Source organism: Oryctolagus cuniculus, chromosome 7 (genome assembly GCF_051225735.1).
Source record: "Oryctolagus cuniculus isolate XC-2025 breed Fujian yellow rabbit chromosome 7, ASM5122573v1, whole genome shotgun sequence".
Classification (NCBI taxonomy): Eukaryota; Metazoa; Chordata; class Mammalia; order Lagomorpha; family Leporidae; genus Oryctolagus; species Oryctolagus cuniculus.
This window is the reverse complement of record NC_142873.1, coordinates 69,996,180-70,012,795: the sequence shown is the minus strand read 5'-3', so window position 1 is coordinate 70,012,795 and position 16,616 is coordinate 69,996,180. Positions and strand designations below refer to the sequence as shown.

Sequence of the window (16,616 nt, the reverse complement as noted above, 5' to 3'; positions counted from 1 at the left end):
TTTGCCTGGTAATACTTGCAAAAGACATCTGTGAAATATAACCTCAGCAACTTTACTCCTGAGCAGCAATTCTTAAACTCTTTGGTCTCAGGGCCCCTTTACATTCCTAAAATACTGCTCTGTGCTCTATAGTTAGTAAATTACAGCACAAATAGACCCAATTTATTCCTGCTGTGTATCTTGAACCAAAAGGCAGAATCAACAGAACATTTTATTGCCTGTCAGTCTTCCATTCTTTATATAAGCATTCTATCTATAGAATCATACTTGGATTTACTTACTTCTGTCTAGCAGTCATTTTATTTATAAATGTTTTCAGTCTGGTTACTCTGTATAGTTAGCTGGCATGTATATATGTGTGTGTATGCATATTCTGCCTGTTGCCTTTCCTTTTATGATATAAATCTCATCACTCTAGGTAAGTGGGGTATAGAGAAAACATATATAAATATAAATATTGTGAAATATAACCCCATTATCAATTTGGAACTGCATTACTAAGGGCCTTTTTCCCTCTTGATAAAAATTCCAGGCCCTACTGGGGAAAGCAACATTAGCATGTTTGAGAAACTCCTTACAACAAACAGAACCTGTCAAACTGGTCAATGCATACCAAGTAGGAAGATCAAGAGCTTTTACCCCATGAGACAGTCAAATACAGATTAACAGATACCCACCAGGGAAGTCTGTTTTTAACCACACAGATAAAAATAAAAATTAGGATGAAAAATAATCATTAATTTGATTGAGAGTAAGCTTTTCAAAAGCAGTATGAATGCCAGTTTTAAAGAATATTTTTTTGGAAGCTAAGCAGCTGTGGGGGGGAAAAGGGCAAATAAGCTTGTTGTGGAATATCCTACCCTGAAATCTGCCAAAGTTCATGTTTGCTTTGCGTAGATCCATTTGTCTGTTTTATTTATTTTCCCAGTGAAAAGTGTATTTTGTAGAGAGCTTTTCATTTTATAAATACATTATGAGTTAGCAAAATAGCATGGATTTTGTTTATTTCTAAAATATGCAATTAAAGTGTACATATATAACATACTTACATTAAAAATACCCAATACTCCATTTCAAAGATAGGCAAAAGAAGGTGGAAAAAAGCTGAAGAATGTACTTTTTTTTTTTCATAAACTAGCATATTTTGACATAAATTAGAAAACTAAATGTAAACTTGATTGTATTGTGAAAACTGAGCGTTAAAGTTCTTCAAGAGATAAACAAAAGAATATTTTTAATATCCTCTTCAACAGAATGTCACTACTGAGCATTAAGAATAAGGAAAACTAAATTAGTTACTTGGTGAGTCATTTAAATGCATGAGAAGAAAAACTGATTTAAAATTGTCTTCATCACAAGTTAACTTAAAATGACCAGAATCACACAGACATATACACACAAATTTAGCATTTTGGAGGCATGTGTTGCAATTCAAATGGATCCAAAACTAGATTGAGACACACGCCCAGAAACAGTAAAACAAAACATAAAACTTCTCTTAATAAAGTACTTGTTACTTGGAATTGTTCCAAAGGCATTTTCAAAAGAGCAGATCCAAAAATGTCTTGATTAATGGAATCAGTAAATAAAGGTGATCAGTTTCAATGTTCACACTTTAGTATGTTTGTTTTAAATTTTATTTTATAATAACATCAGTTTCAGATATAGTACTACCATATCTGTCATAGGTGTGACTGGTGATCTGTAAACTTACTAAAGTTTGCAATAATAAAGTGAAAAAGATATTTTCATAGAAAATTGGAAGCACTATAAATTGGTACTATCTTTTTTAAAAAATAATTTGCCAGTAGTTTTAGGTGCTAGAAAATGTCCATGTCTATACCATTTGATACTTTTACCCTAAAAACCTACATTAGAGAATTTATCATAAGGAAATAATTCAAGAGTGCTAAGATGGAAAAGTGGGAGGGGAAAGGGATCATATCCATTAATTCGTACAGAGCAGCTTTATTTATGATGGAGAAAAGAGCTAATGATAATGCTGACATTTCTTGGACTGTTACTGCACTCTTCAAATGCAGTACTTGAATAGGAATGATCAAATGGCCTACATTAGGATGCAAAGGAGACAAGTGAATAAAGGTACATTTTTCATGTGTGCACTATCAAGGAAAAGGCACAGAAAGTAAGGATAAAAATTATGTGTTAATTTACTATATACTCACAATTACCAAGCAGAGCTATAACATATAAACAGAATAAAATAGACCCTTCATTGGAAAGCGCTTGTGTAATGAAGACCTCTATCCACCAACTCCTTACTGGAAGGTTTAGGGATAGAATGCTAGAGATTACTATCTCTCAAATGATTAAGCCAAATTTATTCATGTAAGCTTTTTTCCTTTAGTCATTTACTTAATACGACTAATTTCTACATTTTCTTTCAATAACCTGGATTACATGGCAAAACTGAGAACTTACAGCTCCTACCTATCTTCTGAAAGGGCTTAAAATTGTTGGACATGGATAGCAAGGATAGCTGTACATCAAGGTGAACACATGCAATGTCACTAAATTATACATCAAAAATGGTTAAAATGGTAAATTTCATGTTGTATGTAGTTTACCACAATTTTCAAGATACTTCAAATAAAATAATTTAAAATTTGGCATCCTGAATTATCTTCCCTTCTTTATATGTTTTATTCAAATAATTAGAATGTGGCTTAAAATTAAGAAAGGTAATTTTTTGACACTTGAAGAATTTCAGTGCCTTGTTACATCCAATGTGTCAATCCTTTCTTTTATTTTAATGTACTTAAATTCTAATTCTTCAAGATGCGATTAAAATTATATATGCCTCATCATCTCTTTACTAACTCCTCCATCTTGAAAATAACTGCAGTCCAGTAAATATGATTTTATATGACTAGTCTCGGAGAAACACAAATTGACTGCCACGAGACTTTATATATGAAAAAGAAAAAGCACTTACACTTGCATAAACAAAAATAAAAGAGAGAGAATCTGAGTTGAGTACGAATAAGTCTATATTTTACTAATTAGAACCTGGGAAAAACAGTCTGATTAGGCATAATCAGTAACAGGGAAAGAATACTGCAAAACACAATCGGAACAGGCGATTACTACATTAAGGCACTTTCTTTTCACCTCAGACTTTTCATTTACATGGAATTCTATCTTCTAACTTCTATCCTTCCCCTGGTCCACCCTACGGTCTCACCTGTTGAACCCTCTGCAGAGGCAGCATTTCAAATAGCAAACTCTCCATAAAGCCACCACCTCCGAACTATGAGTTGTGCCTTTAAAGCTTCACATATTTTTCTATCTCCTCATTCAGTCAACCAAAATGGGCCACTTTTTCCTCTTTGAATTAGTTTCTTCTTGACTTCTATGGCTACATAGGAAGAGTCCTCAAAAAGTTCATGGAAAATATATATTATGATTAAACTATTCATAATTTAAAAACTGTTTCTATCAAGATAAGCTTATCTTAAAAAAAAAAAGGAGAGAGAGAGAGAGATTTTGTTTATTTATTTGAAAGTCTGAGTTACAAAGAGAGAGAACACTCCATCTACTTGTTCACTCCCTGATTTCCCACGAGGGTGGCAGGGGCAAACAGTTAGGCCATCTTCCGCTCCTTTGCCCAGGCTATTAGTCATTGAAAGCACAGGTGAGGTTTACAAATTATGGTTTTACAAATATGAATTAGAACAAATTATGGGTAAAGAGTTGAGTTTGTACACAGACAGCAAAAGGAGTAGGGTGTATGAAGTTAGATTAGGTAGAATAATGGCAGCCACAGTAGAAGGGAATGAAAGGATATATAAGACTTGTAAAACAAAAGTCAACAGCAGTGCTTCTCTAACGATCTATGGTGAAAGGCCAATTTTTTAATGTTCTAAATTATGGAATAATTCATATAAAACATAATAAAAACTATTAGAAAAATAAAATATAAAATGAAATAATACAAAATACAAGCCCTCAATTTTTGAGATTCAGCAGATATAAAATACACTTTTTAAAATGGAGACAGGCCAGCATTGTGACATAGTGGTTAAGCTGATGTCTGTGACACCAGAATCCCTTATGTGCTCTAGTGGGAGACCTGGCTGCTCCACTTCCTATCCAGCTCCCTGATAATGCACCAGGGAAAGAAGCGGAACATGACTCAGTATTTGGGCCTCTGCATCTATGTGGGAAGCCTGGAAAAAGCTTCAGGCTCCTGGCTTTGGCCTGGCCCAGCCCCTGCCATTATAGCCATTTGGGGGTGTGAACCAGTGGATAGAAGACCTCTCTCTCTTTCCTCCTCTCCCTGAAACTCTGACTTTAAAATAAATAAAAAATAAATCTTTAAAAACAAACAAACAAAAAAAAAGAAAATGGTTTTAATGTAGGAGTTAATATGATATGAAAATCCTATGATTTAGGGGCCAGTGTTGTGGCACAATGGGTAAAGCTGCAGCGTGCAATACTGGAATTCCATATTGGCATTGGTTCATGTCCCAGCTGTTCCACTTCCGATCCAGCTCCTGTTAATGGCCCAGAAAAACAGCATAAGATGGCCCAAGAGCTTGGGCCCCTGACATCCATGTAGGAAACCTGGATGAAGTTCCTAGCTCTGACCTGGCTCTACCCTGGCTGTTGTGGCCATTTGGGGAGTGAAACAGTGGATGGAAGACCTCTCTTTCTGTCTCTCCCTCTCTCTGTAACTTTGTATTTTGAAGAAAAAAATAAAATCTTATGATTTACAAGGCATTTTCTTATTTTCTTTTAAGATTTTTTATTATCCTCATTTGGTTTTACTATCATATGGCTTTAAAAAATAACAAATACTCCTAATTTCAAATAAATTGTATGTTTATAGAAAACTATTTCATATGCTAAAACAAACTATTTAAGTGTTTTACAGTGTGCGATTATCCAATGTCATTTGCAATCAAGTATAGTAATGATACATAATGTCTGGGATCTCATATTGATATAAATTATTTTCCTTTTTGACAAACACATTCACATGTAACTCCATTCTCTTGAAAAACATCCGTGGTGATGGGTGCATAGTGATTTAATTGTCCTTATGTTTCTTAAATCTGTGACATAAATCTTGGGTCACCAGCTGTAGACAAAGAACTCTTCTGTCTGGCTTGACATTAGAGATTGATGATGCTTGACTACACAAGTGGAAGCCCATCTTCTTGGTAACGAGAAAGAACAGAGCTCCCAATGGATATCAGAAATTGAAATCAGAGGCATGATAAACAATAAATTCAAGACAAGTAAGGAAGATGCAATACTGCCAACTCTTAAACAATTTTAAAAAGGAAAAAATAGCCCACGATAAAGGAAACCAAAGATGCTCACAATTACATGAAGCAAATGGCAGCCATGACTTTGATAATGTAATAAACTATTTAATAATGACATCTTAGTTAAGGCATTTGATGACTTTCCAGAAAACAGAAGACACAACTGATACAGACTTCAGAGTTGACACCTGATAACAAAGTGGTACTATGATGGTATCTTTACGAACCAGATTTTCTTCATTAATTTCAGAGGCAATGAAATTTTAAACTATAAAATTGTAGATTGAGCTTACTCAGGTAAATAGGTTCTCTTACTAGCAACAGACAGGTAAAAATTTTAAATATAATAGAATAATTCTGATAAAAAAAGTTAAAAACTTCACATAACTTACCCAAATGGATCACCAACCACAAGGAATGCAACATCACTGATATCAGCATCCTTTAAAATATTATCAGCTTCTTGTTCTACTGCTTCTCTATCAGCAACAATCAATTTTCTTTCATAAAATTCTTCCTACAGGTTTAAGTCAAATATAAAAATTAGAGATAGCAGGTAACCATTTCAACACACATACACAAAATAATCTTTGTCTGGTACGGGTGTGAGTCTTGGCAGCCATCCAAACACAGATCATTCAATACAACCCATCAATGAGCTAGCACTCTATATCATGTTGCAATTATACTCTGTCTTTGGGGCTATCTTAATATCCCAAGAGGAAGCAGACCTCTTAACATCTGAGGCTTTTTGCATTTTAAATTTATTCCTAAATTTGGTCCTAGAAGACCACTGTAGGGTGAACAGAGAATATGTATGCATAAGCCCTACTTCAGAAACATGATAATACAAAATAAATACATTAAACAATGATTAAAAACATACAAGGTAATTTAGGTTTTTCTGTGGAAAAATCTATGATATCATGGCTAAAAGAAAAGTCCCCATCAACAAGAAATAATAAAAAATGAAGAATTAGGGGTTTACAGAACAAGTAAATATTCCTATATAATTGCAGGAAAGATTAATTTAAAACTCTATTCCCTAATTCTTGTTAAAAAAGCAGTGTTGCAGGAGGAAAAAACTGAATTCTAAATATATAAGAAATTTCTGTACAAACTGCTTTGTGAATCAATCCTGTGAAGTTTCACTCTATAGAACAAACCCAGGAGAAAGTGAGCTAGTGGTCACACAGCAGTAGTTACAGGCCATTATGCAAGATCATGAGTTGTATAACTGATTTCCTGTGGAGTAATATATAATTCAAATGCAGTAAAAATGGATGCAGATAAATTACAGTGATGCATACATACTGATAACCTTAAAAATTCAAAGGATTGCTATAATGGAAGAGTATCTGGATCTCAATAATAATTGTCAAACAACTGAGTAAATGAACAAATGATTAACTTTAATAATTTGTTTCCTAATACTTAACTAGAATTTGTTCCCAAAATGTGAAAAAATTTTCATGTTCTCTTTTTAAGATTTATTTTTTATTTATTTGAAAGGCAGAGTTACAGAGAAAATGGGGAAGGGGTCTAGTTAGTGAGAGAGAGACAGAAGTCTAGCGCTGATTCACTCCGCAAATGGCCAAAATAGCCAGGACGAGGCTAGGCCAAAGCCAGAAGCCTGAAGCTTCTGCCAGGTCTCCCATGTGGGTGTAGGGACCCAAGGATTTGGGCCATCTTCCATTGCTATCCCAGGCACATTAGCAAGGAGTTGGTTCAGAAGTGGAGCAGCCAAGTCTTGAACTGGAGGACTGGTGGGATGCTGGTATTGCAGGTGGAAGCTTAGCCTACTAGGCTAGGCCACGATGCCAGCCTCAGATCCTTTCCTTTTTTATATGACCTCTGAGATATGTGCCACAAGTCCCCAATGACATTTTCATACATGAAGAATGCTCTTTATTTTCACTTTTAGTGTGTACTTTTTTCTTAATTTTAATTTAATGTTTTACTTTGATTTTAGCAACCCAGAAAATTTATATTCACATACCTAAGAAAACATTCATGATTAAAGGAACTAAAGAGAATGGCCTTTTCTGATTTCTAATTTTAAATTAATTAATTTACTTATTTTCATTTTATTTGAAAGAAGAGAGACAGAGAGAGACTGGCAGAGAGAAGTCTTCCATTCACTGTTTCATTCCCCAAATACCAGCAACAGTCGGGGCTGGACTGGGCCAGGCCAAAGCAAGCCCAGGATTTAATCTGGGTCTCCCATGTAGGTGGCAGGGATCCATGTACTTGAGCCATCTTCTGCTGCTTCCCAGGATACACACTGGCAGGAAGCTGGCTCAGAAGCAGAATAGCTGGGACTCAGAGGTCTCAAGCAACAATTTAACCCCTGTACCAAATACCTGTCCCAATTTCTAACATTTCTGAAAGAACAAGAAGTCACATTATAGTAATTTAATGCTAATGACAACCCCATCCCAAAATTTACAAGTGATTTAACAAAAATCCCCACTCTTAAGATTTCTATCATTTATTATTCCTTATTAAATTTATCACTTAACCTAAGGACCATCTAAATGTGTAGCTGATAAAATAGGATGTTTACACATATGCACAAATACCTTAATAAAATCAAATGGATGATCATTTTGAAAAAATAACATTTAAAAAGGAAAGAGATAGTAAAAGCAACAAGTGACTAGTGTTACATTATTTCCTAATTTACCTAATTCCTTGTATTTGCCCACTCACTCACTCATAAAATATCTTGGGCACATCTTCCATGCTGAACTCTATTTCTGGTGGAGAAAGAGACTTAAATGGCTTCTGCCCTCAAGGAGCAAACCTGATCTAATTAGGAGTTAACTATCACTTTATGTACTATAGTAGCATCCAGCAAAGTTAGGGATAAGGGAAGGAAAATCAAAGCAGAAAAAAAAAAAAAAGTAGTAGCATTTAACAGACAATTTTACATTTACTTTATACATTATCCAAAGGCTGCTTAGCCACGTTTAATACAATCTTAGCCTTAATCTTCTCCATTCATGAAAATGAAGAAAAAATTCAAAATTTATTCTTGAAGTTGGTAGTTCTTATATATTTCAAGTAATTTTAAAATGTAAAACTATTTTCAGGTATTTCTGGAAGACTATACAGCAAATTAGTATTAGCTAATACTTCTTGGACTGTTTCCAGGCAGGGAAATTAAGGTGGAAAACTTTTGATTTTAATACCTTTTGGAACTTTTGAATTTCAAACTATTTAATGGATAACCTAGTCAAAAAATAAAACAGCATAGTAGAGGCTCAAATAGTATTTAGAAACACATAAGAGGATAGGGCCTGTAAACACTAATGGTCAGCCTTTGCCCACGATGCCAGCATTCCATATGAGTGGCAGCTGCAGTCACAGCTGTTGACTCAGATGCAGCGCCAGACTCATGGGTTCAGCCTGGTCCAGTCCCAGTTGTTTCAGACACTTTAGGAGTGAATCAGCTGATGGAAGATATCTTTATCCCCCCTCCCCCAACTCTGCCTTTCAAAAAAATAAAAACATGGTTCAAATTCAATCCAGTCTATAATATTTCCTGTCCTCCAGAGCCTAAAGTGATCTTCTCTTTCACAAGCATTTCAATAGCACTTAAAAACTGGTACATAGTAGGGGCCGGCGCTGTGGTGTAGCAGGTAAAACTGCTGCCTGCAGTGCCAGCATCCCATATGGGCGTCGGTTCTAGTCCTGGCTGCTCTACTTCCGATCCAACTCTCTGCTATGGCCTGGGACAGCAGTGGATGATGGCCCAACTTCTTGGGCCCCTGCACCCATGTGGGAGACCCAGAAGAAGCTCCTGGCTCCTGTCTTCGGATTCGCGCAACTCCGGCCGTAACAGCCAATTGGGGAGTGAACCAGCAGATGGAAGACCTCTCTCTCTCTCTCTCTCTCTCTCTCTCTCTCTCTCTCTGTAACTCTTTCAAATAAATAAATAAATCTTTGAAAAAATAGTACATAGTAAATGTCCTATAAATGTTAGTACTTATTATTCTGGAGGAACAGATACTCTAGCATCTTAACAAAGGACATAGACCTTAGCTATAAGTGAGGTTGGGTGCTTCCTCAGATCTTGACTCTGCAGTAACAGAGCTACAGTATGTTTTTTGTGGGGAAAATCAACTTTTGAATATCACAGCAACTAAAGTTAAATTTAGCTAGCATTTAAAATTTACAAAGCATTCTCCTATAGTTGAGCACATCAAAAGGTTCATGGAAATCAGAATCTGGCATTTGGCTCAGCAGTTAGGTTACAAATTGAGATGTCCCCATATTGGAGTGCCTAGTCCTGACCATGCTGTTTCTGATCCAGCTTTGGGCTAATTCAAACACTGCGAGGCTGCAGATGATGGATTAAGTACCTGGGTCCCTGCCACCTACATGGGAGACCTGGATGGAACTTCGAGCTCTTAACTTTGGCCTGGCCCAGCACTGGTTGAGGTGGGTATTTGGGAAATGCATCAGAGGATGTTAGATCTCTTCTCATCTCTTCTCTCCCTCTACCTTTCAAATAAAATGAAAAAACAAAACAAAACAAAATTTCTAAAAGAACTACAAGACCAACAGAAAACAAAAATAACAGTAAATCCTTTCCTTTCTTCTCTCTCTGCTTTTCAAATAAAATGAAAAACCAAAAATAATTTTTTTTTGACAGGTAGAGTTAGAGAGTGAGAGTGAGAGAGAGAGAGAGAGAGGGAGGGAGAAAGGTCTTCCTTCCATTGGTTCACCCCCCCAAATGGCTGCCATGGATGGTGCTGCGCTGATCCGAAGCCAGGAACCGGGTGCTTCCTCCTGGTCTCCCAATCGGGTGCAGGGCCCAAGCACTTGGGCCATCCTCCACTGCCCTCCCGGGCCACAGCAGAGAGCTGACCTGGAAGAGGAGCAACCGGGACAGAATCTGATGCCCATATGGGATGCAGGTGTCACAGGCGGAGGATTAACCAAGTGAGCCACGGTGCTGGCCCCAAAAAATAAAAATAATTTTAAATCCTTGGTTTTTTTTTTTTTTTTTTTTTTTTTTTTGACAGGCAGAGAGGACAGTGAGAGAGAGAGACAGAGAGAAAGGTCTTCCTTTTGCCGATGGTTCACCCTTCAATGGCCGCCGCGGCCAGTGCACCGCACTGATCCGATAGCAGGAGCCAAGTACTTATCCTGGTCTCCCATGGGGTGCAGGGCCCAAGCACTTGGGCCATCCTCCACTGCCCTCCCGGGCCACAGCAGAGAGCTGGACTGGAATAGGAGCAACCAGGACTAGGACCCAGTGCCCATATGGGATGCAGGTGTCACAGGCGGAGGATTAACCAAGTGAGCCACGGTGCTGGCCCCAAAAAATAAAAATTTTAAATCCTTGTATTTGAGGTGTCTTCAAAAATTTCATAGAAAATGCACGCTATGAAAAATTCATGCATAGATTTTTTTAAGTTATAAAACCAAAATAAACATCTATTAATTCCATTTTCCACAAACTTTTTGAGGTATCCTTGTATATTATCTTATTAAAACCCTATGTAATTGTCCAGTGGCTTAAGTCCATTTAACAAAAGAAACTTAAGTTCAGAGCTGTTTGGAAATGTGTTGACAACTACAAAGTAATAACACTAAAGTTGAAGCATTTGTCCAGGGTCTAAGGTCACATTAACATGTAGCAAGGCAAGACAAACTAGGTCCAAACTTCCCTTTATGCCATGTGTAGACACCTTTCTATATATAACTGCTGATGTGTTGTCTCTGTTCTCTTAGACAGCTTTTTAAAAAAGGAAATTCTAGTTTTCTCTAACCCCTGATTAGGAAGGCATATTTCCATCATCTTAAGGTTAGATATTTTGGTTCTATCCTAAGAGTGGCAAAAATGGGAGCCAACAAATCAAACCTAGCTGTTAGATACATTTTTATTTACTCGCGTGGCCACTTCAAGCAGGAGTCCTTAATTCTGTCTTCAATATTTTAAACTAAGACCTTCAGAATTCTTTGGGCTGTAAATATGAGAGGACAGAGACCTGAAATTCTCTAGGTCTCTATTTCATTTGGAACACACCATAAAGACAATTTTAAAAATCTGCTCTCTCCTTCTGTAATATGTCCACTAATCTTTTCATCTTAATCTACATTCTACCTGGTGTTCGACAATGAACCCGAACTTGATCCTTCTTCCCAAATTTACTGAGCCCTTAATGAGGCCAGTCAAATGTACAACACACTAACAAACCCTCTGGTTACTCAGTCCCAGGCTCACTCAGTGTATACATGTGTGAATATAAGCCATATTGGAAGAGGTCTATTTAACAGTAAGATCTCTCTGGATATGATGGAGGCAATCATCATTCCCCAGGGAAATACTTCAAAGGGCAAAGCTTTCAGCTTGGGTTCTGAATACATAACCAACTCATTAAGGCTGTGTCCGCACCTCATTAGCTCTCAACTCAGAAAGGATTTCTTGGCCATCTCATGAAATAAGGGATTGTGATAACTATCCCCAGGAGTGTAAAATAACTTTCCTTTCCCATTCACTCGAGGAAGCCACGTAATTAGACTTGTAAAGCAGAACAAAGACCACCCTTTAATTTTCCAAGTCACTAGTTTGGGTGTATGGCTGCCCTTCTCCTACTCCTCAGATCCTTAATGCAAGGGGAGTGTGTTTCGAAGGGTCTAAGCAAGCAGATCGGAACATTTTGTTTGGCTTAACGTGTGCTTAGCTAGCTTTCTCCCCAGAAAGCTGGGGAACCTTGATCACCTACCAGGGCTTCCTTCCCTACAGTCAGGACTGAGGTGTAGCCTTCCAGATACACTCGGCTGCAGCGTCTTACAACTTCCAGGCCTTTGACTGTAATGTCCTTGGCATCTCCCAGCCCCAAGCCGATCAGGTAAAGCATTTCGAACTCCAAAACTGTAAGATGAAGTGAACAAGAAAAACAACGTCAGCTATACCGAGGGATGGAAACCAAAGGGGCACAAGAGAAGTGGCAGGTCACGAGAGCGGTTTGGAACAAGTGTTGTAAACAACCCTACGAGCAGCCAAATACCCGCTGAAACAACCTTCGCCGGTTCCCTGTCTTCCCAAAGCTTTAACTGCAGCCGCTTCGCACCAGCAGCCGCCGAAGCCACAGATCCGTAGAGAGAAGACCCACGCCGCCGGCCTCACCTACGGTGCCGCAAAGCGCCGGCGCCTTTACCACACTTTACGACCAGTTGGAGGACGGCCGAGCGAGCGGGGCTCTGGGCGGGTGTTCCGCAGCCCGGCTCGGCTACCAATGCCCCGCCGGCTGCTGGGGAGGGGATGAGAGCGGTTGGTCCCCCAGCACGGCCTCTGGGAAAGGGCCGGATGTGCTCCCACTCCTCTAGCCAGTGGCTTGAACATCCCTGTTCTGGTCCTGGGTAAGTGCAGTATTGCTTTGCGTCGGGGACGGTGAGTGGGGACCCCGTGCCGGGAGCCTGCGCTCTAGCAGACACACGAAAGCGGCTGGGCTGTAGAAGAGATTTCCCTGATTTGCCCCGGGTTTTCCCTAGAGCACAGATTTTAATCCTCGCCTTCTCATTTGGACGGAGGCGTCGGATTGGCTGACCCGGCAGTGAATGCGGTTCTGATTTCCCAGCGGGACGGTGACTGCTTGGGTTTCTCCCCAAGACCTAGGGCCGGAATGCCCCCAAGGATCCACCTCAGTGGTGTATCGAGAATCCCATACCGTCAGTGCGAACGCTAGATAAGTGACCTTTAAGAGCGCTCAGGGATTTCACCCGTCGCCCCAAGTTGTCTCTTCGGGGGCAGTTGTTTTTAAAGTGAGTGGTTCGATTGTAGTTCCCATATCGTGAAGGTTTGTTTCACGAAATGGCCCTAAGGTCACTGGTGACCTCATCCGAGTTGATCATTTCCACTACTTGTGAGTACACAGAGGTGACGATTCAGAACTTGCCTGGTGTTCCTCTGACAAGGCTTCAGCGCTTGCAAAACTGCTTGATTAAGCTTTGACATTTTTCTTTTTCTCTGGTTTCGCCCACCCTTTTCACTTCTCATTCTGTACGTTCTCCTTGCCTGCTTCTGTCTGATATTATACTTTCTATGCTTCACAGCATGTGTGCAAAAAACAAAACAGAACTTCAAGCACAACACATCTCAAAGTGGATCATAGACATAAATAGAAAACCTAAAACTATACTGGCAGAAACCCGTTTGTGGCCTTATTCAGGTAAATATTTCTGAAGTAAGTTACTGGAAGCACACAGTAGAAAAAAAATTAATAAATTAGATTTCAAGATAATAAAAATTTAAGCTCTTCGAAAGACCCTATGAAGCATAACACTAAGAGAAAGTACTTGAAATGCATAGCTGAATACTTAAAATGCAATAATAATAGAACAGCACTTTTTTTAAAAAATGGGCAAAGCATTTAAATAAATTTTCACCAATGAAGATGCACAAATAGCAACTAAGCATTTAAAAAGATGCTAGGTATGATTTAACATTAAGGGATAAAAAATTTAAACCACAATGAACTATCTCTGCCACCTGTTGAAATGATCAAAATGAAAACAAAACCCAAGAAAAATTGGCTGTCCACTCGCGTAATTCCAGATAGCTCTGATATTTTGCTGCCCCAAATTTGCACTTCCCATTCAGACCTCTTCCCCTCAGTCTTGTATGTTTATGTGCAGCTGGAAATCACCTAGATAACCCAGAGTCATATCAAGTTTGACACATCCAAGGCTGAATCCATCATCATATTTTTTACTTGGCTTTTTATTTTTTTTCTGTATTAGCTACTTTGGGTTAGGGGTGTGGCTTGTATAGTTCACCCAAGGCAAACACTTGGGAGTCACCCCCATACCCAGATTATCAGTGTCTTAGTTCAGGTCCTAATCCTGTCGTGTCATATTTCCCTCACATTTCTTCCAGCTCTGAAGGGTCAGGGAGTTCTAGCCAAGACACGATATGTAAGGGTTTCTCTCTGTCTCTCTCTCCCACCTCTCTTTCTATCTTTTAAGATTATTTTTTGACAGGCAGAATTAGGGAGAGACAAGGAGAAAGAGATCTTCTACCTACTGGTTCACTCCTCAAATGGTTGTGATGGTTAGAACTAGGCCAGGTCAAAGCCAGAAGCCCAGAGCTCCATCTGGGTCTCCTACATGGGGCCAGAGGCCCAAGCACTTGGGCCATCCTCTGCTGCTTTCCTAGGTGCCTTACCAGGGAGCTAGATCAGGAGTTGAGCAGCTAGGACTCAAACTAGTGCCCATATGGGATGCTGACATTTCAAGTGGCTGCTTAACCCATTGTGCCACAGTGTGGGCCCCAGTGTTAGCCCCCAGTCTGAAAATCCAGTTGAGGACAAGAGGAAGTCCAGACTCCTAAATAAATCCCACATCATCCTTGATATGACCATGGCTGACCTCCTTAGCCACCTCACTGTCCACTCTATCCCTTGAGCTTTCTCCCCCAAACTACTGAGCTGCTTAGCATTCTGTGCCTCTGCCGTCACCTCAGCCTGGAATATTAATATTGTCCCCCAATCTCTCCAACCTGGTATCACCTGTGGCCACCTTTTTTTTTTTAAAAAAAAAAAAATAGGTTTGTCTTTCATTTGAAAGACAGAGTCACAGAGAGAGGTAGAGGCAGAGAGAGAGGTCTTCCATTGCTGGCTTACTCCCCAGATGGCCACAACAGCCGGAGCTGCGCCTATCCAAAGCCAGGAGCCAGGAGCGTCTTACGGATCTCCCATGTAGGTGCAGGGGACCAAGGACTTGGGCCATCTTCTACTGCTTTTCCAGACCACAGCAGAGAGCCAGATCAGAAGAGGTGCGGCCAGGACTAGAACCAGCGCCCATATGGGATGCTGCTAGCCACAGCCCAATGCCGGCCCCAAGTGCCCATCTTTTAAGATTAACATCAGAAAAAAAAAAAAAAAAAAAAAGCCAGCGCCACGGCTCACTAGGCTAATCCTCCACCTTGCGGCGCCAGCACACTGGGTTCTAGTCCCGGTCGGGGCGCCGGATTCTGTCCCGGTTGCCCCTCTTCCTGGCCAGCTCTCTGCTGTGGCCAGGGAGTACAGTGGAGGATGGCCCAAGTGCTTGGGCCCTGCACCCCATGGGAGACCAGGATAAGTACCTGGCTCCTGCCATCGGATCAGCATGGTGTGCCGGCCGCAGCGCGCACTGGCCGCGGTGGCCATTGGAGGGTGAACCAACAGCAAAAGGAAGACCTTTCTCTCTGTCTCTCTCTCTCACTGTCCACTCTGCCTGTCAAAAAAAAAAAAAAAAAAGATTAACGTCAGAAAGCTTTCCCAGAGATCCTCAACCTCCTAGACTAAATCAGATGCTGCTTCTTTATCACAGTAATACTCTGTGCATATACTTAAAAATCAACTTAACATGTTTTTGTAACTGTCCATTTGCATTTCTTTACCCCAAACCATCCACATCATGAAGTTATTTGAGACTATGGCTTATTTGTACTCTGATCCCTGATGCTTAGCTCCTTGCTTGACACATGGTAGGTACTCAGCGAATCTCGTTTGTAAATGTTGCATATCCAGTAGTAGTTGAGTAAATTCTTTGACTTGTGAAGTATTTTTTTTCCTTTCTATAGAATATCAAACATAAACATGCTTTGCTTGTGCCACTTTAGAGAGTCATTTTTGTTGAAGGGTTTGTGATGCCTACCACATATACTTCGTATACACACTCTTGAGTAGGTAAATAAGTTTTCCAATGTGCTTTTCATACTTACATGTTTTTGTTTTCAGATTTACTTTTAATAATTTCAAGTAGGTTCAGAGAGAAAAGATGTTGCCAAAAAGAATTATAGTCATCCCTCATTGCCTGGGGGTGATTGGTTCTAGGACACTCCTCAGGTAACAAAATCCACAGATGTTCAAGTCCCTTATGTAAAATGGCATAGTGCCCGTACTGGTACATAACCTATGCACATCCTCTGGTATACTTTAAATCATCTCTAGATTACTTATGATACCTGCTACACATATTTCATTTGCATGGATTCAGTGTAGTATTTGGTACTTGGAAAATTCAGATTTTACTTTTTGGAATTTTCTGGAATTTTTTTTCACTAAAATTTTGCATCTGCACTTGGTTGACTCCATCAGCACAGAATTCATGAATACAGAAGGCCAGATATAATTAAGTAATCCAAGGGAAAGTGTGCTTAATCTCCCTTCAGACAATAAATCTATTTTGAAAATGAACTAATAAGTATGTAGGCAAGGAATTGAAACATTGTGTTTTTAGATACAGAAGAAATTTCACTTTTCTTCAAAATCAGAACTTATTTTCGCTGTTGAATTCTTAATAAACATATGAACTTCATCTGCC

The 16,616-nt window shown here is 39.3% G+C and overlaps 2 protein-coding genes across 65 annotated transcripts in view; one reads left to right on the top strand and one right to left on the bottom strand.

Annotated features, from left to right (window-relative positions):
* The window catches only part of DPH5 (diphthamide biosynthesis 5), a 37,761-nt gene extending 25,185 nt beyond the window's left edge, over positions 1-12,576 (bottom strand). For 3 of the 15 annotated variants that reach the window (XR_016210820.1, XM_089300268.1, XM_089300269.1), the window contains exons 1-3: positions 12,333-12,464; positions 12,035-12,183; positions 5,687-5,811 (exon numbers count right to left, since the gene is read on the bottom strand). Coding sequence is in view for 10 of the 15 variants with exons in the window: in XM_089300268.1 (XP_089156394.1) it covers positions 5,687-5,811; positions 12,035-12,169 (260 nt within the window). In the remaining 5 variants the exon portion in view is untranslated. Of the gene's footprint in view, positions 1-5,686; positions 5,812-12,034; positions 12,184-12,300 lie in introns of all 15 variants that reach the window. The other 12 variants (XR_016210822.1, XM_070077977.2, XM_089300272.1 and 9 more) reach the window with 6 other exon arrangements.
* The window catches only part of LOC149125604 (uncharacterized), a 157,653-nt gene continuing 153,568 nt past the window's right edge, over positions 12,532-16,616 (top strand). For all 50 annotated transcript variants that reach the window (XR_016210844.1, XR_016210827.1, XR_016210840.1 and 47 more), the window contains exon 1: positions 12,532-12,671. The gene's annotated coding sequence lies outside the window, so the exon portion shown is untranslated. The remainder of the gene's footprint in view (positions 12,672-16,616) is intronic.